Source organism: Fulmarus glacialis, unplaced genomic scaffold (assembly GCF_000690835.1).
Source record: "Fulmarus glacialis isolate BGI_N327 unplaced genomic scaffold, ASM69083v1 scaffold15615, whole genome shotgun sequence".
NCBI lineage: Eukaryota > Metazoa > Chordata > Aves > Procellariiformes > Procellariidae > Fulmarus > Fulmarus glacialis.
In genome coordinates, this window is record NW_009212451.1 from 5,903 (window position 1) to 26,659 (window position 20,757).

General features: G+C 47.8%; 1 protein-coding gene across 1 annotated transcript; it reads right to left on the minus strand.

Moving 5' to 3' along the window:
* PNPLA2 (patatin-like phospholipase domain containing 2) lies at positions 1-9,109 on the minus strand (the record flags this gene model as incomplete). The annotated part of the gene is made up of 8 exons (XM_009577888.1): positions 1-212; positions 1,066-1,188; positions 1,917-2,049; positions 2,486-2,653; positions 3,588-3,648; positions 4,572-4,781; positions 8,625-8,690; positions 8,877-9,109. Coding segments are annotated over 8 exons (1,206 nt in total), but the record flags the coding sequence as incomplete, so codon positions are not given.
* Between the last annotated feature and the right edge of the window lie 11,648 nt (positions 9,110-20,757).

The following is a 20,757-nucleotide window of genomic DNA, read 5'->3' on the forward strand; positions in this document are numbered from 1 at the left end:
GAAACCCTTCCCGAGGAAAGAGGGAGGCCTGCATGTCCACGTTGATGCAGAGTAAGCCCAGCATGAGCTGGCGCTGGTAATCCTCCCACTTCATCATGACATCAGACAGGGAACGGTTGCTTCTCATCCACATAGGCAGTGCTTCACCACAAGCCGGTGCAGAAGAAATTGGCAGGCTCTGGGGCCCTCCAAGCTCGAGGTGATAGTAAAGCCTAAAAGGCAAACACATGCAAAGAATCAGTACATGGGAAGACTTGAGCCGGTCACCAGACTAGAGCTCCAGAACCACAGAGCTTTTTTATTCTACCACTGACTGCATGATCTTAGTCAGAAGTCTCCGTGTGTGCCCGTTTTCCCCCCTCACATCTCTTGATTATTCAGACCATGAGCTCTTGTGGGTAAGAATCACCCCCTTGTACTAGGATCTGAATCACAGCTGGGACCCTCTGCCTACTTCTGTAATACGGAGTTTCCTATCCTCATCCAAGCAACAGTCTTGCCTCAGCCTCAAGCCATGGCCTACTGCGGGGAGTTCAGTTCAGAAGCACAGGAACACACACAGACCCAAAGCACTCTGTCTCATTTGGAAACCCTCTGGTGTTTCCTGGCCACCCTAGTGCCTCCCCCACCCTAAACCAGGCCTAGATCTCGAGGCAGAAAAGATCATTTGAATGCAAGTACCCGTCGGAAGGAACTTTTTGGGGATCCTGGGCCAGCAAATGCCACACAGACAAGCACCTCTGTCTTCTACAGGGAGCATGGGATAAGCTGGCATATTGTTTTAATTAGACCTACTTCTGCCCTATTGTTATAGTAACAGCTTCATTACAGGGTCTGCCCTCTAATGGGAAGAAGAAAGGAGACCATGTGCTGAGTCTATCCCAACAGTTAATGAAGCCAAGAGACCATGGACCAGATTTGCGTTTTAGGTTGGGCAGTAAATCCTTCTGGTCAATTTGTGCCTTACTTGCTCTGCGCCAATGCAGTAGAGTCTGCAGAAGTCAAAGGTGGAAGGGGTAATGGAGGACTCCTCCAGAATAGCGCTGTGGAGGAAAGCAGCCATACCTGGCTGAAAGATGGCTGCCCAGTTTCTTCTTGGCTTTCTTCACAAGATAGTTGCAGATTTCAGTCATCTGCTCCCTCATCCATCTAATATCCTCAGGGATATCTGGGAGCCATTCCAGCAACCTGGGAAGAGACAGGAGACAACCATTACTTGGGCCACACAAAGGATAGGATGGGAATAACACCAGTTTTGCTTCCTATCAATGGTTACTCATTATTTTTAGTGACAAATGCAGCAAGAGCCATTTACACTACCATTCATAGAATTAAGGGGGAGTAATTAAGTATGAGAACAGCCCAGGAACATATTCTTTACATTTTGCATCTGCACTTTCCATATTTTTCATCCATTTTCAGATTTGAAAAGTGTTTTTCCCCAAGCCTTTCTATCACAAACTACCCCCTTCCAGAAATTTTTCATAAGGTACTTTGTACTAAGAACAAGTCTGAAAGACCTGTCTTCCCAGCCGCGTAAGTGTAGAGCTGGAAATGGCTGGGACTTCTCTACCCATTGCTCCAGAGGGGAGCCACCTCTTGTGTGGTTCCTACTTTCATCCCTGCACTCCCAGTTCAGAAGTCTCTCTCCAGGCTCCAAAATTTATCACCACTTTCTAGGGAAAGTTCCAGCATACAGCCATCTTCCTTGCTTCCAAATTGGAGTTATTGGCTGTAGCTAATAGACATATGAAGGTAGGAAATTTTTTTTTCCCCCCCCATATGTCCGATAAATGGCAGGAACTCTTTCCTCATAGAGAGAATTCTACTTTCTGTCCATTCATGCTCCACCAGCTACATCAAACACTTGGTTTCACTGGGAAGAAAACCACTGAGGGAACCAGTCGAAGGCCTACCTGACAGTGAAGGAAACTGCAGACTCCAGAGGCAGCATACAGGGGACCATCATTGCCGTGGCCACACGTATAGGCAGCATATTGGTGATATCAGTCAAGAAACTTCTTTTTTCAGCACAAGCCTCTAGAAGAGCTGAAGACAGAAGAGAACATGGCTGAATCTCCCCAATGGGACCGTTCCTTTTCTCGTCGTACCCCAGAAGTTACCCAGCCTGATGTCTCCCCTCTCCACCTTCCACTTCTTAAGGAAGTCTTGCTCAGGGTAGTAATTCTCTCACAGCTGAGACTAGCAGCTTTTAGCTTTATCAGACTCCCAAAGGAGTGAGCATCAAGATGCCCTCCTCTCCTTACCATGCAGAAGACTGTGACCCTCTCCCAATTCAGCCTCCACAGGGTAAGCCACAACTTTATCTAAGAGTCCCCAACTCCATCTAACCATCAGCAGGTGCCAGTTCAATCCACAGGTATGGCCAAGCCCAGGCACAGACAATACCCACATCCCAGTAATCCTCTGAAGTGGACCAGGCAGCACAGGAAGATTGCCTGTGCTCTCTCCCTTTGGATCATACCTTGGCTCAGTCTGGGAGACAAGTGTTCAAAGATGTGCTCTTCAACAACAGCAAGGGCAGTATTGTCCTCTAGTTGGTCCTCAGCTTCTGTTTCTTCCTTTTTTTCCTCTTCTGGGGGGGCTTCTATGGCAAGGAGAGGACGGGCAGGACTTGGACGGTGAAGGAGACCTGAGAAGAGAAGTTATACCATAAGGATGATACAAACTAGCTGCCCTGCCTTGCCTGGCCTTTAGAGTGTTAGCCCTCATTTCACCCTAACTCCCCTCAGACAGACAGACATCATACCCTCTTTAGCTTACATCTATTGTAATGCTTACCACAATGAATTAGAAACCTTGCTGCTTTAAGATCATCCTCTCTTTCCCCACCAGAAATTCTAACTTTTCCCCTTTAAGTACCGCAGGGTGCTGTTTGGCAGTGTTTTGTTGCTATAATCTGCCAGTCACCAATCTTGTAGGTCAGATTTCCTTCCTGCAGCTTAATCCACAAATATAGCTGCATGACTGCTCTTATCCCAGTACGGTACACATCACAAACAAATGTGCTTGATCCACTATAAATTGACACTAGGTGGCATCAAACACTCACTCAACCTGCTACAACAGTCAGAGGCAAGAAAGTCCAGCGGTTGCATGTAGGAGAGAGTGAAACAGTAGTGTCAAACAGCCAGGTGCTGGGGGCTGCTGAGGGCATGCCTGCACTCTGCACTGCTGTGCCACATTAGACATACCCTAGCTGCACATAAAAAGGAGAAGGGTATCTGCAGGAGGTCCAAATGGCACTGGTGCCTAACAACTGTGTTGGTGTGGCACTGAGCACATGCTAAGTAGCTTCAACACTCAGTTGTGCCAAAGCCACCGCTCTGGTATCAGAGTGGTTAGAGTCCTTCTGCATTGCACTGGAAAGGTGTTCACTCCACCTCTCCTTCCTGAAGTGCTAAAATAGACTTATGAATGGAAATTCCATATTCTGATATCTGAGGTACAGCTCAATTCTGCCCTTCCACCTTTCATAGGCACTATTGGCTATTCTCAAAGCCAAGCCACCAAGCCAGGCACAAAAGAGGCAAGTCAGTGCACCCTACAAACACCCAGTGCATTACCATTCTTCTTCAGGAAGTGCAGCGCATCCCGATAGCCCTGCTTGCACATATCCCGCAGTACCTGTGGGCAGAGGAAGGCAAGAGCAAGTCATTTGGAGATTGTCTGGCTGAGCCTGGCAAACACCCAGCTCAATGCTGGCTTTAGAGGAATCCTCCTGACTCCTGAGCTACCCCAAGGGCAAGTCTCATCCTTGCCAGCTCTTCCCAGGTTTTGACCAGGAATGAGAGGTATAACACAAATACATTGGATATGGGAATCACAGGATAAACCAGATTGGAAGGGACATCTGGAATCCTATAGGCTTAGAGTTGCAGCCCATCTAGAGCTGATGCTGCTGCGGGCAGCCTTCAGCGAGTCATTCTGACAGTCAGACCAGAATACCTCCCAGCAGATGCCAGAAAGGACCACTGCATTTGCAGATAAAGCCAGCTAAGACTAGAGAGGAGGCAGGGAAAAACTTGTCCAAGTAATTCAGCACATGAATGCATGCTTATCACGCCCAAATGCCAGGGCTAACAGAGGCTGCGCTTGCTCAGAAGCTTGCGAAGCTGCTTGCAGTGCCACCTGCTCTACTGGCACTTTTTAGGAGACAGTCACTGGCTTCAGGTTGGCAGCTCTATCCCGACCTTAAAAAACTCAAGAGCGCGTTGGTTCCAATGGCTGATACATCCTTGTTTAGAAGTGAGCCTGACTTCCTGGCAAACGCCACTCTAGAGAGAGCCACATGGGAATACTTTCCAAGAAACTGCTACCACCTAAATTCCAGATCTCCCAGTAGCAAAAGAAAACCAAGTGACCTCTACAACCTTGTGCAGATGGTCAAGGTTTGCCAAGTCACTGGGTTGATAACGTCAAGGTTAAAAAAAAACAGACAAGCAAGAGAGACAAAACTAACAGCGTCTGGAATCTTCTTCTGCTAAAGTGCACAGTATAGCCAGTGCCTATCTATCGTCCTCAAGTTCTGGTGCTGCCAGGAAACTCACCTGCGGCTCTGGAGGAAACAGGGCCTTTGAGAGGCGGTAGAGGTTGCGAAGGTTGAACTGGATGCTTGTATTGGTGACTCTCAGCTCATGCATGTTTGTGGAACTGTCCCGTGGACAGATATCACTCTCTCCTGAGAATGGAGACACTGTGATTGTGTTCTTCAGCTCATATCGTGGCAAGTTGTCAGAAATGCCTCCATCAACATATCTCTGAAATCAAGACAAATGAAGTACTCTTCACTCTTCATTCTCATAACTGATCAAGCGGCTTATTTTACTCTATGTCCCTGTTCATATTTGTGCCAACAACTTGGGAAGAGAATGGAGTACATCCACCAGCACTGGAGGAGTCAAAACCAGTGATAGCACAGCTGTGTTGTCTATAATATCCTTTTGCTATATGCCTTTCTTCCTACAGTCAAGTGTGTGGTCACAAGTGTTCAATAAGAAAGGCATATTCACTTGTGTGACTGCTGACTTACATCTCCTATGGGGTTTGACTGCTGTCCAGTTAAATAATATAACACACCAACAACCACCTGCAGTGCAAATTAGCACTGATCTAAGCTGTCACGCTGTGACATTGTGCCATTTTTCATTTGCATTTAAAACAAATAAGCTCAGACACAGGTCCCCACTGGTGGATTAAGAGTAAACTAAGAGTTAAACTAAGAGTAAAATCACCTGATCTATTGCTAGCAGGCTTATCAAGCAGCAATCCCAACACATGCATACACATTTGGAATCTACTTGCTGTGGTGTGATAATAGCATACAAGGGACTTGGATTTTGCTCCTAACAGGCACCCTCTTATCACAGAGTGTTCTGTACATATGTACCATAAATACATTTGTGCTACCCTTGCAGGAAGGACAACCCCAGTAGCATGTACTCAGTTGAAAGTATTCTCTGAAGTACCATAATTGCGCAAGGAGCTGAGCGAGACAATCTCTATCACAGGCCTTTGGCAGAGCAAGCAACATGCAGAAGATAAAAGGAAGGAGACTTGGTCAAGCCAAAAGAACAGGAAGTTTGAGACCTTTGCTGAGTAACAACTCAAGCTCCTGTGAACCTCAGTTACGAAAGAGTCCTGCTGACTTTGTAGCAGGGTTGATCCTGCCATTTGCTGCCCGAACCATTCCCTTTGGACAGGTTCAAGCACAAATCATCATCAGGAGCTACACAGCCCTATAAGCAGCAGCTGTAACATCGTTCAGCTCTGCTGGGTGAGGAGCTGAGCTGGCAGAGGCTGAACACAGGCAGAGCACAGAAATGCTGATCAAAAGAGGGCATACTCCATTCACTGTCATGCTTTGCCTCGTCTCACAGGCAGACTGACCACTGACATCGGTCTTTTGCTGCACAATGCCTAGGAAAATGCTGGCTGCTTTGCCTGGAGGATGCTTCGCACTTTTTTCTCTCCTGCTGTGGACAGCAGACAGGCAGACACCTCTTCAAGCAGCTCCTCTGAGCCTGGGGAACAGTTCATAGGCTCTTGGGCTGAAAGCAATCAAACTCAGCTATAGGAATCCAGCTCCCATCAAGGCAACAGGGTCAGGGTGGACTGCACAGCACATTTCTTGGGAGCAAACTAAACCTCGGGGCTACCTCTGCTTACAGCCTACAGGTTCAAGGGAGACTGCTTGTGACCACAGTTGTAGGCTACAGCAGCACTAACTCATAGTGCAGGGCATTTCATCCTCACATCAGGTGTTGTTCACCAAACACAGTATCAAGACAGACGTGGTTAGTGACTCCCACACCACCTGGGTTTGGGCAGTGAAGAAAGTGGAAGGATAGGTTAAACTCAAGGAAAAGTACACCCTGTTGGAAACAGGAACACTCAGCTTGCTTACAGGATGCTTTCTAGACCACAGAGGTGCCAAAAAATCAATTGAACCCTCACCCCCTTTTAAAGTGGGCATCAGTTTTCCCTAAGCCAAAAGCAACCATAGCAAACTGTCATTATCATCATCTCCCCAAAGCTGCCCCACTGAAACCAGATGAGGCACAGCTAGAGCTGGAGATGCCTGGCTGATTCTCTCTGCAAGGATGAGACCGTGGCAGGATGAGTGGGAAGAGGACAGAGCAAAGCAGGCAGCACAGTGCCAGACATCCACTTTGTTTAAAAAAGATGGAGTTGTGTTTTGGCCACTTAGCGAAGACACCACTAGTTTTGCAGTAAGGGTGCAGAAACATACGTTTCCCTGAGGGTGGCAGTATGAGTGAACGGATGCCATTAGAAAGAAGGCTTAACTACAGTAAGGCGGACAGGCAAAGCCTTCTCACTGCATGGAAATCTAGGAATACACATGCAGACTCCGCTCTCTGGTCCGCCATTCCCCAAGCAATGCCATTCCTTACTCAAGAGCAGAAGCCACTTCTCTGGATTTGCCTGAACCTCCAGCAACCCAGGACTAACCTCCAACCTCCTGCAAAGCCCCTAACAGCACAGGGCCACGGGCTGGAGACCCCAGCTGCCGGCAGGTGTGAGCAGCAGCAGCTTTTGGGGATAGTTCATGGACTGAGGTCAACTCTGGAGTGCCCAGTTCCATTCCCTTATCATGTCCTCCCCCTCACAGGGCCCCTCACTCACATGAACTGACACCTAGCTTTTTGACCCTTGTCATACTGCCTCAAAAACTGGTCCTCATGCCAGACCTGTCAGTCTGTCCTGTGGCAAATACAGTCATCACCAGCATGCTAGGAACCATGCAGTCCCATTTCAAAGACTTTTCCCAAGCTCATACCCAACCTAATTTAACCTTTCCCCTCACCAGTCCCCCTTCAGAGACACAAAGAGCCATGATTTTCTGGGGAAGAGGTAGGAATTAATTTCTTCATCTCATATATTCCCTTCCCACCTTTCCCCATGAGGAATCTTGACATGAAAAGTCATCCCTCAGTATGCCAGGGCAGCTGCACATTCCAGAGACCCTGATGTTGTATGCAGTTTTGGAATTTTGAGATTTTGCCTAATCCACACTGACCTCAGCTAGCCCCAAAGATGTGTCGGGCAAGAGCCACTGTTATGCTCCCTCCAGCTGTGGGACAAAAACCCTGCCTGCAGTAGTTGAGCAAATGCCAAACCATTACTGATTCTGTCACTTCTCTGAAGGGCTGGACATTTCTTCCAGGTCATTTCCCTGCCCAACATGCTTGCACAAGACAAAACCAGCCAAGTTGTATATCATGCAGGAGCAAAACTGACCTCGCTTTTAGGACACAGGTAGTAGTGGGGCAGATTTGATGCTGTGCTCTGACAGACTGAGGCATCTTGATCAGGTCACTTATGGGAAACCAGGGCACACATACATTAGTAGCAGTTCTCCCGCTCCCTTTTGACAATTTAGTTTGCAAACAAACTGCCTTTTAATGTATGCATTAACCTATGTGGCACAAGGGGAGTCAAAGCTCAACTGAGGCCCTTAAGCACGACTGCAATATTGAGAGACGCTCCAGCTCTGCGCAGCTTTCAAATGTTTTCGTTTCTAACATGCAAACACAGAAGGGAGAAATTGCTCTGGACAGCCTTGGACAGGATGTTAAAGAAAGCTCTAGCAGGTAGAAGAATATTATTCTCAGAGGAAGGACAGGAAGAACTCCACGGAAAAGAGGTCCGGTATCAACACCACTAGTTAAAACCCCACAGAAAGTGTCAGGCACATGGGAGAGGGACTACACTCATGATTTCTATCCTGGACACAAGTTCTTTCCACGTGCAGAGGGTTGGAGCCTCAGCGACAGACAGCGTTGTACCAAGCAGCCAGGAGAACCATCTGCTAAGTCAGCCAGCACTTGCCCAGATTGCTATATATTACTATCATGTTAAATCCTCTAGTCTTTGGGACTTTTATAGCCAAATGCAGGCAGCAGTGGAAAGAAGGCACACCCACTGTTGGAATTTGTTTATTTGGGAATTTCTGATGCCTCTTCAGGCTATTTGCTGCCAGCAGACAGCCAATAAGACTGCCAAAATTGAGTACCAGCATTTCTGCCTTCTTATTCAGCAGTACATGGTTTAATGAAGGAGCATCTTAGAGTCTTACTTACCACTCCACGCAAGGTTGGAGGTATCAGCCCACAGTAGACAGGGATAAAGGTGCTGCAGACACAGGCCTGAGGGAGAAAGAGATCCAGAATGTAAAAAGCAGATCAAAGCCTACTGAACATATTACTCTTCTCAGAACACCACACTGGCATGTGCTGACAATTACACACCATTACTAAGGACATCTGGAGACCAAGGCAAAACAAAACTGCATGCAGTTCCTGCCTAGCCCTCTGCAAAAAGTTTCCATTCACCTGGATCAGCTCCTCCTTGGAATTGAAGTCTGACAGTATCACATTTTCTCCATCAGAGACCCGCGTCAGGGAAATACCCAAACGTCCTGCTGCAACCTCATGCCCATTCTCTGGCACGGCCTTGGACAGGCAGATCCGAATGGTCTTCACCAAGTTGAAAGATGGGTGGAGTGGGCCCAAGAACCTCTTCCGGGCTTCTTTTGACACTCGAATAATGCTGGCGCCAGCCTCACCTGCAACGAGAGAAAGAAAAATGCACCATGAAATCCTAGCAAAACCAGCCTTCTCCTTTACAAAATAAGGCACAGAAAAGCCTACTTCATACCTTTACTCAGAAGTTTCTCCCCACTGGCTGATATATTACTCAAGACGAGAGGCTATTATGGGCAGTGTTATAGAAGTTATGGAAGTTTGCTCCCTCATCACAAGGGAGCCTCATCTTACATATGTTTTGTTAAGTCAAAGAAGATGACATGCATCTGGCTAAGGCCTCACACTTTTTCAGTAGATCCTGTTTCACTGGCCAATGCAGGGCTGGTGAAAACACAGACTAACAAAGAAAACAAGGAAGATGCTTTAAGAGCTTTGAGCTTATGGCTAAATCCATTTCAAAACATCTTCTACTAAAGATTTTCTAGTAAGCATCTTCTTTTTTCTGACATTATAAAAAGACATCTGCCTGTAAGCAGAAGTGCCGGCAAACAGGAATGTTGGTGCGTTCCCGCTAAGCGATCCCAGCTCTGCTATGAATATCAGCCACATCTTAGGTGAGCAAGACAGACACTATGCTCCATCAGGGAATCAGTGACTTAGTGCCACCTGCAATGCCTTTGGTGTCCAGTCCCTTCCATGACCGATTCCACAGCACTAAACTAGGCCCTGATGGCAAACAGGAATCACAAAGGCATGTCTGCTTTACCCTTTCACACAGTGACCCAGCTGGGTTTGGAGGAGAGGAGACATCCCATCTGCACAAAAGGGAAGGCATCTGCTAAGCCCATTATCTCACGGTCACTAGGAGCCTGATCTGGCAAGAGCATCAAGGCTGTGCAGTGGGAAAGGAGGGACAGGAGAAAACAAAACAAAAACATCAACCCAAGCCAAACCCTCAGCACCCAGCATGCTGCCCTTTGCACACACTGACTGCTGCTTCCACAAGCATCTCCTAGCTATGGTGACATACAAGACAACAGTTCCTCTGAGTACCGGGCAATCACTGCACTCCCAGGGGCATTGGGAATATACATGTGGGAAGAATTAAAGAAACCAGAGAAAAGAGACATGCTTTCACAAATCAAGAATTCTCTCCAATCAAACTGAAGTTCAGTTCCTGGAGAAAGATGAAAAACTATCAGCTCAAGCCAACTGGAAATCCCTCCGCTTCGCTCTCCCACCCAGTCTTGCAATTGCAGAAAGGAGGCAGGAGAATGAAAGAACCCAAGTCAGACCCAGGTTAATAAACGTAATGGAGATAAGAGCAACAACACCCTCAATGCTTATTGACACATCCCACTCTTTTGCAATACACATGTGCTGGCAACGTTTTCCATCAACACAGCCTGGGAACGCGATTCTGTGCTTAGGACACCCATCAACACCAGTAGCTCAAGCACACAAAGAACTGGACCCTTGAACATGACCAGAGACTCTGGGGTGAGGATTTTAGGCACTGTGAGGTAGCAACTTAGCAGAAAATCCAAGTTCCCCCCTCTGAAGCAATTTTTAGCACTATAATCCCAGTCTTTTGCTCTGTCCTAGAGCAATGTTTAGCAGTCTAATTCTGATCTTACTTACTCAATTAGCAGTAAGCCATTGAGCCCAGCCTGTTCCAGATAGTAGCCACATGGTTCAACATCCTTCCCAACATGAAGGAAGTCAGCCTCACAGAAATTACATTTTATCAGCACCATGACATTAGCACTCATAACGCTCCCTAAGACGCCTTCACATCTGACAAGGGGAGGAAAGACACACAGAGAACCTGCAACAGAGCCAAAAACTGAATGAATCCCAGCCGAGCACCTTGGCCACACAACCCCAGGAAACTCCACCACACCGAGTGCATTGCGGGGAGCTGCTGGCTTAGCTGAAAAACCCAATGGGAGGGTGGGTGTTGAGCATGCAGCCGTGGGGAGACACTGCATGCAAAAGCCATGCTGGGGGGGGGCTTGTCACCCACGAGATGGTGCTTAGAGAATGATGCTTTCAGACTTGACATCTCAGTGTGCAGAAAGACTTGATAGCAATACTGAAAACAATTGCAATTAAATTGAGTTTGTGACTGAGCTAAAATATGAGCTGGAAGTTGCTAAAGAAAAACGAAACAGCAAAGTCTCAGCCATGCCAGGGAACAGACTGAGGGGAGACTTCAGTTGCAGCTGCCTGCTCTATCACCATTTCACAGCCAAGTGAGGCAGGAGGGACACAGAAGAACAGACGACAAAAAAGAATCCTTGCTAATTAGCAATTTCATTCTTTGAATACTTTCTGGGTATTTGGGGTGGGTTGTTTGTTTTATACATGTGTGCATACATGCATACACACAGAAGCTTCTGAGGTATTTCAATTTAAGGGCAGCTGTGATTCTGTGGGACTTGCTGGCTCACTTGCACCAAAGCCGAGTGCAGAATGGCTCTGCGAGAAGAGACAGGCACGGGGTGATCTGCAGCACCACCAGCTTTCCTGGAAATAAGGCTAGCTGAGAGTTCAGCCAAAGGAGTCAGGTTTATGTAGCTAGATCCATGACAAATGACAAGCTGCTTTGGAAATACATTTGGGAGGAGAGAGAAAAGGTGACAGTGTTTTAATCCTGTTACTACCAGAAGTGCTGTTCCAGGAAAACCAGCTCAAATTCTGCTCTCAGCCTGCCAGAGGGAGCAGCTGAATGAGAGGTGATCAAGAGAGATGAGTCCTACAGGGGTCAGCCACAAGCTGTCAGTTATTACTAGGACTAGTCTAGTGCCAATTCCAGTGAGCAGAAAAGTTTCCAATGTTTTTTGATGGATCTGGTAATTCAGGACACAGGGTCATGTGAAAAAGCTAAATTAAGTTCCTCTTCCCTTCCTGAGGTACGTACCGAGGAGCAGAGACAATCCCTAATAGTTGGTATTGATTGCTGGGAAAACATTTAATTCTCCTCCCACCAACCAATTAATTCACCACTTCTCCCTATACAGATTTACTAAGCCAATATTCCTCTAAAAACTATATTAATATGTGGAATATTCTATTTTCATTAGAAAAGCCATATCCCCCTTCTTCCCTGCCCCCACCACTGCCCCAGTGGGTGTTGTTATACATGAGCCTGAGTACTGCAGGGCCATCGTCCTTATCTGAATTTCAGTTGTGGTGACGCAAAGGAGCATCAGACAGTTGTGTCCTGAAACACCCCAACGTGTCCTTTGTGAGAGGAGGGAGGCCAGCTGCTCCACCTCTGCTGGTTCATCCTGTGATCCTTCTGCAGCAGCTACAGGGGGCAAGTTACCATTAGCCATGGGAAAAGATGTGAAGGCAGCTGCTAGTTCACATTCCATTTTCAAGCTATGTCAAGCCAGCTTGAGATTAGCTTATTGACATAGCAAGACCGTTCCCTTAGAGAACTGGCTTTCACCCCCACCAGTCATGCTCAACTCCAAAATAACCCAGTATCTAAGTCTCTACTGCCTTGTGTTCTTCAGCACGGCAGCTCACCACAATATATAAATACATTTTAAAAAGCCTAGAAGAAGATACAGGTCACCCACTTCCAAGAGAAGCAAGATGAGAGTAGATAGAGAGCTACTGCAAGGAGTGCTCAAAAGGAATTAAGGCCCATCACAAGCTTCATCACCTTTCACTCAGCAGGCCCATTCCCCTAAACTACCCATCTCTAACCTGAAAAGCATTCAAGCAGCATGTGCTATTTATCACTGTATACAAACACCTCCAGCCACAGCAGCCTGCTACTCCTCTGTCTCTGGAGAAGAGCTAAAGATCAATCACCTAAAACTGATGTTAGCCGGGCAGCTGGGAAGGCCCTTAACCACAGCTACGAGCTCTGAGATAGACAGAAAGGCTACTTCAAGCCTGCGCAATGCATAAGGATAAGGACCATCACAAAGGTTAAAAACCCCAGAGCAGGAGAGGTGGCAAGTGGGGAAGAAGGGCCTCTTCAGACCCACATCTTCAGCAGCAGGACTTTTGCACCAAGGGCACCATGATGCTCACCTGTTGATGTCAGACCACACTGATATCCATTTGCCAGCCAGCAAAAGGTCAGTTGACCCATGAAGTATTTCAAGTGGCAAAAAAAAAAAAAAGACACAAACAAAAATAGGAGCAGAGCAGGCTGAAGAGGGAGAGGGCATTCTGGACATTCCACCCAGCAGCTCCTGTGACTGTGGCTCACCCATGACACTCCAGCTCCCTCTGGAAGAGCTCCATGTCGGCACAAATATCACCCTCTGCGCCAGGGACATTCCAGCAGCAATAAACAGGATGCAAGCTTAAAGAAAAGGCTCTCCGACAGGGATGGAGAACAGAGGATGGCACAGACAGTGGATGGATGTAGGGACAGCATCTCCTGTCCCTGCTGGAAGGAGGCACGCACAGAGAGGTCACACCCCAGACTGCAGATGCCGTACCTTGCCTGGACTAATGGAGCAGGCAGGGAACTGTGCAGATCCCTGCTAAACCTGCTTCTCATTCAGCACCAACAAGAATTCAAATGGACTTCTTCCTACACATCAGCAACACGCACGGCACCCTCCTTTCTCCTCAGTCCCATTACCCAGCTAAGGCTCCAGACTGGCCAGACACACCGATACCAAAAAGTTTCTAAATGAAGCCAGCTAGCAGAAGGAAGTAGAGGTGCTTTTGACATTCCTCCAGCACCTGGAAAACCCGATGCCTTGTTAGTTTGGGATGGCATGACCAAGCTATTTTGACTGCAAGATTTTCAGAAGCCAGCTCCTGTAACCAGGGACCTCATTCTGGAGCTGCTTAAGTTCTACTTAGCTATCTGTTGGAGCGATGCTTGTGTGATGCTCAGCACAGATGCTCCCTGCAAGAGTCCCCAGCTACGATCTTCACACTTGGCTTTCAACTCAGATAGTTGCTGAGCATCACTGGAGTTCTCATGTTTCCCATTGGTAGATCCCAGTCCAGACTTGAATTTAGGAACAGGATGAGTCAGAAGGAATTCACTAGCATGATATCTCTCAAGGTTAATTTAGCTTGGTTGCCTGTCCCTTGCTATTTCAGCTGTTCCTGTACTTCACCCATGGAAGAGCTAAAAGCCAGTCTCTAATGATGAGCATGGGTTTTGGGAGAGCTGTCCTGTGTTCTTCCTGGGCACAAATCCCCAAGCTGCTCCAGCTCAGCACACACAGCTCCTGCACCTGCCTCTTCCCTGAATACCGAGAGTACGCAATGCGCATGCTTTTCCTGCCTGGCCTCTCCCAGGAGATGATACAGTCCTAATTATAACACAGTCCTGTCAGCAGCCCAAAAACATAAAGCTGTAAACAAGAGCCACAGAAACAAAAGTTTGCAAGCTGACATCTAGAAAATAATTAACAGAGAACTTTATTGGATGTTTCCTCACAGACTAGCCAGACTGCTAGAAGGTGCCCGTTGGTTCACCCCGAAGAGTAGTGCATAGCAATGTGCCAGTGATCCAAGGACAACCCCAACTCTTGTGGGCAGTGACCTCAGTTTGTGAAAGATCCCACTGCTTGGCTGGACTTCTGTTCCTCTTCCCACACTCACGCTGAAGCAACCTGGTTTCCACTTGTTGTCCCAAGAGAGCAAGAACCAGACAGATCTTCAGCCGAGCTAAGCTGAACAAAGGCAGACTTGTCCTGAATGGGAACCTGACCAAAGACGTTCTCTGACTGCCTATCAGCGAGGCCGGATGGATGTCAAAGCAAGGCCCAAAGACAAATTCATGCCAGCAGGAAATAAAGTGAGAGCAATGTCTTATGAACTGCCCTTATAAGACCCCACAGCTGGTGACAGCTTTTTAGTTTCAGTGTGAAATCCTAGACAGATGCCTAAAAGCATTGGGTGTGGAAAGGGTATCTATCCCTCACTTGCCAGAAGTTGTGTAACTCCCACTATTTAGCACAAAGAAAAAATGCCCATTTTAAAATATTTGAGGCTGGGGGATGGCAGCTAGCAGTGGAGCCTCTAAAGGCACCAACTCTTTTCACATCTGTACACATCTTCCTGTAAGCCAGTAATATTGAGAAACGCCATGTACCAAAACAAGCTGTTCTTCTGGGACTTCCCTAATTTTTGTTGTTCTGAGGTATTTTTATTTCATTTATATTTATTTTAAGGTTTTGACTCAATTCTTCTCTCCTATTTTGCCATCAGATAAGAAACAGCTCAGCTGACTTTCCTCCAGATAAGAGATACAGGAAGGAAGCTTTTCTTTCTTTTTGGTGATACATAGGTAGCAAACACAACTCCCCCCACGACACACACCCACTCAGTCTGCAGACAGCCCTGCTGCTTGACCGGCTGTTCCCTGTGGCAGGTAACCCTTCCCATCAGGGGCTCTGGGCAGGGATTTAACCCAAGATCAACAAGCAAATGATTTTGCAAAGGAGATTTCTTAGAAAGCCTGGCCACCTGCTGTAAATAATGGTCTTTCTCCCCCTTTGCTCAAGAGTGAGAGGCACTGATACATACCCCATCAGAGGAACTCCTAGGGATCCCTATCAGACTACAGTAAGCAACACCTATTCTGACCTTACAGGTGGGGCAGTGGAAACACCGAGAGGAAGAGACAGCTTTTCAGGTAGGGCCAGCTCTCGCAGCCAGAGGCAGATGGTGAAGGAAGGCCTCAGCCCACAACACTTTCTGGCTCAGATTCTCAGTACTCAGCATTGCAAAGTCTAGACACAAACAGTGCCAAGACACAGCCTGCGGCAGGAGGGCTAAGTAAATCCAGATCACCTGCAACTGCTTCAGAGCCAGAAGCCTCCCTCTTATTGACATGTTGTCCCCAAGATGTTTACTTTTCTATTTCAAGTAAAATTTGGGAAAAGAGCAAAAAGCTGTTGGTCACTTTATCTATTCAAGTAAAGCCAAACTAAAAGGAGACATTTTTCCCCTTTGAGCCAAAAGAGATGGTTATTTTGTGTGCTCTGGCTACCAGTTAATAGGTGAACCAGAACCATTGCCACGTCCTGGATGTGGGGAGCATAAGGAGAAGATCTGCTTTTAAGTTGCCCCAGTTTTTTCCTCTTGCACAGAGCAGTTCACCAAGCAGCCCACAGTGACTGTTGCTGCCTGTCCACCCCCTGGTACCTTCAGGGTAGGACCCTCGTGCAAGCCAAGTGCAGATGCACAATTCATGCCTCATCTCACTTTAAGGCAGGTTGCTCTGCTTTGTACAGAAGCAAAAAGGCTTTGGGAGAATGGGCACAAGAGCTGCCAGGCTTGATTACGTCTCTAAGCGAAACCTTTGCACCGGACTTCATGTAGTGTTGGCACACCAAAGCCTCACCAGGCAACTGATGTTCTGCAAGCTGATGCCTGCTTTGTTTCTGCGGCCAGGACTGGACTCTTGCAACACAAATCATAAAGCAGCACAGCTGCTACTGCAAAACAATCAACGGCAAGGCCAAGAGGCAGCTCAGTTCAGGCAGGCAGCCAGGATCATTCTCTGTAACAACCACAACAGCAATCCCCACTAGCCTAATCTTTCTCCACTGTAATTCCCTAATACGAGGCTTAATGCTGCATTTCTGTTCAGTGCGTTAGAGAGAAATTAAATGGTGTAATGGCACATGGAAAGGAAAAGTTGCTCAGGACTGCAGGCAAGCTGTACTGAAAGCCATGTCCTGTCCTCATCCATCCGTCAATCCCTGCAAATGCTACAGCGCAACTCAAATTGCATGGGGTGACAAGAAAAGAGGATTCACAGAGTAAGAAAAGGTACAGCTCAGATCCCTGCTGTTCACTCTGAGCCAGAGCAATGCTGGGTTTTGGGTCACTTTTTGAAAGCAAGTACTCAGTGAGAGAAAGCTAGTGGAGGGGAGAAACAGACCGAAAAACATGCTGTAGTAATGCAAAATTGCCTTTTTCCTCTGCTCTGCATAGAGGCAGAAGTGGAACCACATCAAACTCTTGCTTTATTCATCTAAGTGAAAACCACTAACACAAAGCCTCCAGTGGCTGGTATTCTGAACAGGAACTGGTGCAGAAGGATCAAGTCTCACCCACATGCACAATGTTACACACACCCCCTCCATACTCATTTCTCAGGGTCGGTTTGCAGGATGGCACCACACGCCTAGAGAAAGAGCACACTGTTTCCACATCACAGTGGAAGTATCACTAAGAGGTAAGATGCTTTGGAAGAAGAGAGACCAGTGCTACAAGACAGTAGATACCTTTGCCAGGCACCACAGATTGATGAAGGCAAAGTGGAGTGAGCAGTCATCATTTCTGTTTCCAGAGCCTGAACAAAGAGCTGCCATGCCAACATTTCTTCAGCTTTATCACACACTAGCCATTAGCCTCAGCTGGCTCACCAACACCAAAGCAAGGCCCACACACAGCTTTTGGTGGCTTTCAGTCTAACACCTGCTAAATGCTCTCCTGCATACTTGCAGGCAGTGACTGTTGTGTGTTCACCAGAGATGTTACCAGAGACACGGCTGGCTCTGTCGTGCAGAAAAGGGCGGCCCATCTTCCTTCTCCCCTGTCCCTTCTCACTGTACACTTGCGTGGCTGCTAGGGCACTGTCTCACCCTGGCACAGAATGAAAGGAATAGCTCTGCAGTCCTCCACTGGCCCTCAGCCTGCATCATGCCCAGCTCCCTCGTGCTTGCACAGCTAGCCAACTGCTCCAATTCGTGCCAAGCACTTCCCGTGCACCTGCGAGCACACTGCTTGCTGTGCCCGCCGTGCCCTTCCATCTCATACAGGCACGTTAAGCGTCACCTTACACCCCTGAACTTTTCCCCAGTAGCTATGGCATGAGCAGAGCCTGCTACCAGCAAGGAAGCAAGAATGAGCTTTGTTCCAAAGCACTCCTCAGAAGAGGCACAGGCATTTTGTTCTAGAAGGAATCTTATTTTGATGACGAAGCTTATTTGGGAAGCATCTTCAGTCAGACCGCAAGGCAGGCCGCATTCCTTGGGAGCCACAACACAAGAATATCTGGAGACTGACATTACGTTTCTCCCATGGACATCAGCAGCAGTCCCCCCAACCTCAACTCCCGGGCATCAAGATGATTCAGGTTCTGAAAGCAGCCACGTGAGCAGGACAGGAGCTGCTCACACAGAGTTGCACAGACTCCTGCAAGGGAAGAGCCTCTACTCAACCCTTCCTGCAAGGCTGAGCAGTGCACAAGCAAGGAGAGCAGCAAGACAGATACACCAATGTGTGATGTAGCACACACTTCTGCATGCAGAAGTACGGCTAGTTGTTAAATGGTTAGTTTGTTCACATAAAGAAGTTTTTACCAATCCCACTATATAAGAACACTGGGCTAGATAAATCAATGTAACTCCCCCCGTGCTGACAGCCCACTCTGGAACAGGGCTCTAACTTTCTCCATGCATGACATAACTATGGCAGCCTGAATCCACACCCTGCCTTCATGATACACTGGAATAACTTTCTTGCCAGGCCCAGCCCTTAATCAGCAGCATTTAATGAAGCCAGCAAGAGCAGCTCTTGTAATTAGCATATGTAAAGGGCTCCCTGATTCACTTACACCCTCAGATGCCACCTCCTCTACTTCAGGATGCTAAACTAGATAATCCACAGGAGTGGCAGTTCAGAGACACTGCCAGAGCCTCCAACGCTAAAATGGTACTCAATCCTTTAAATCCTAACCCAAAAGGCTTCCAAAACCAGTATCCATCCAAACAAACTGCAGTGTATGAAGAGGAAGAGAAAGGTTCATTCTCAGAAGAAATCTTCCAGGCACGGCATAGCCAGAAGTCTGGGAAACAGCTGCAGAAGACACTTCACTAAGCTTGCTGATTCCAGAGGACTTGTCAGACAGAGCCATCAATGTAGATCTGGCCTTTATCTGTACCAGAAAGCACACAGTTTCAGGTCTGGGCAAGTGCTAAAGGGCAGCACAAAGCCCTGGGTTCTACTAAAACTACCAGCTTCCACACCTGACATATCCCAAGCACCAAGAACAAAGTGCACGTCACTGCTGGGATCGCATGGAACTTGGCTTGTTCTGAGCCTTTCAGCTGGGAAGAGTCCCTTTCTCCAGCAACACTGAGGGCAGCTCTCCTAGACACACTGTACCGCAGATCAGCACAACCCCAGGGACAGGATCAGGCCTGTCACAAGCAGCTATTTTATCAAAAGTGCCAAACTCTCTCCTCCCTTCCTCCAGCCTTTGTAGCTACAAGAGGCAGAGCTACAACAACGTACAGCATCTTTTCACCAGTTCTCTCTCTTCCATGTGCTCTTGGAAGGCATTTTCTACTGCCCCAGACCCTATCACTTCCAGGACACATTCTGCCTTTTCCCAAGGACACAGACTTTAGGGCCTTCTACATGAAGTCATTTCCTCTACCCCTCGTTTTCACCAGCTCTTGCTCTCTCTGGTGCCTTATGCCTGCTTGACAAGGAAGACAGACCAAGGCAAACACACATACATGGGCTCCCTCGACTCCCGGATTCCTGAAGGCACGTCCTGACTTTCACCTCAAGTCCCAGGAACACTTAGCAGAAAGAAAGAGGCCGAGCATTAGAGATGGGCAATGGAAATGTAGAAGTGCAGAGGATTCAATGGGAAAGCGGTGGCCAGTTTGGAATCCAGCCAGCGGCAGGGTTTGCCTCGTGGAGAGCAAGGTGGACAGGAGTCACCCGCTCACACTGCTCCTTTGAGTAGGAGATTTCTGAGCTTTTGCAAAGGTCCTGGAATTAGGAGGCTTGACCATTCCCAGCTCCAGAAAGAAGGAATTACCATTTCTCCAGCCCTTGCAGGAGGGCCTGAAGGTCCTCTTCAAGTACAGTAGAAAGCAAGCACAGCAGAGTTGAAAATCCTCTCCAGTCATGCCGGTGAACATTTCATCCCTGGTTCACAGAGGAGCACAGAGCGAGCAGGGGGCTAGCATCAGAGTACAGTCACTCCCAAGCCCACCGTGCTGGAAGGCAGCACGGCCCCCTGACAGACAGGAAACAAACATCAGCTACTGGACATGCGGGCAGAGCTGCTGTAACCACTACAGCAGCAGGAGTTTGGAACTGGAAGACAGAGGAAGCTTTTTGATTTATCAGGACTAAACTTAACTTTCGAACATAATCAATAATCGGACATAGGACCCCAAAGAACACATAACAGCTTCTCGTATTTTATAGGGAAGACTTGCAGGTGCCTTGAAGAGTTTTGGGAGATAAGAGGCAGAAAGAAGTGGAACAGCCTGGACATGCTACAAGTTCAAGAGGGATGCTGAACTTACGCATCAGAAGAATGACCACGCAAAGACCATTTGTGCTGTTGCCATTGACATCGCACAGCTGCTGCTGCAGCTGACGGCGCACAGCTGGGCACCAAGCTGCTCTGCACACCTACTGTCTATGTGGGGTGACAAAAGCATAAACACGCGCATTGCTACGACTACGCTTTTTGCTAAAAGGGGCTGCTTGGCTTCCCTTGCACTCATCCAACGAGATGCCTGCAAGAGCACCTTTCCTCATGGGAACTTCCTTATTAGAGCCAGGTAGACAGCAGGAACAAGTTCCTTCCCTCCCAGCAAAAGGGTGCTCCGGCTGCTTGGCTGCCAGCTTACTCATCTGGACACCCGAGCCTGCAGCCCTGTGACTGCTGATGGCACTGATCCAGGCACAGCAGCTTCTCCACCAAGCCAGCGAACATTTCTGACTGTGTCAGCACAGAACATCCCCCCAC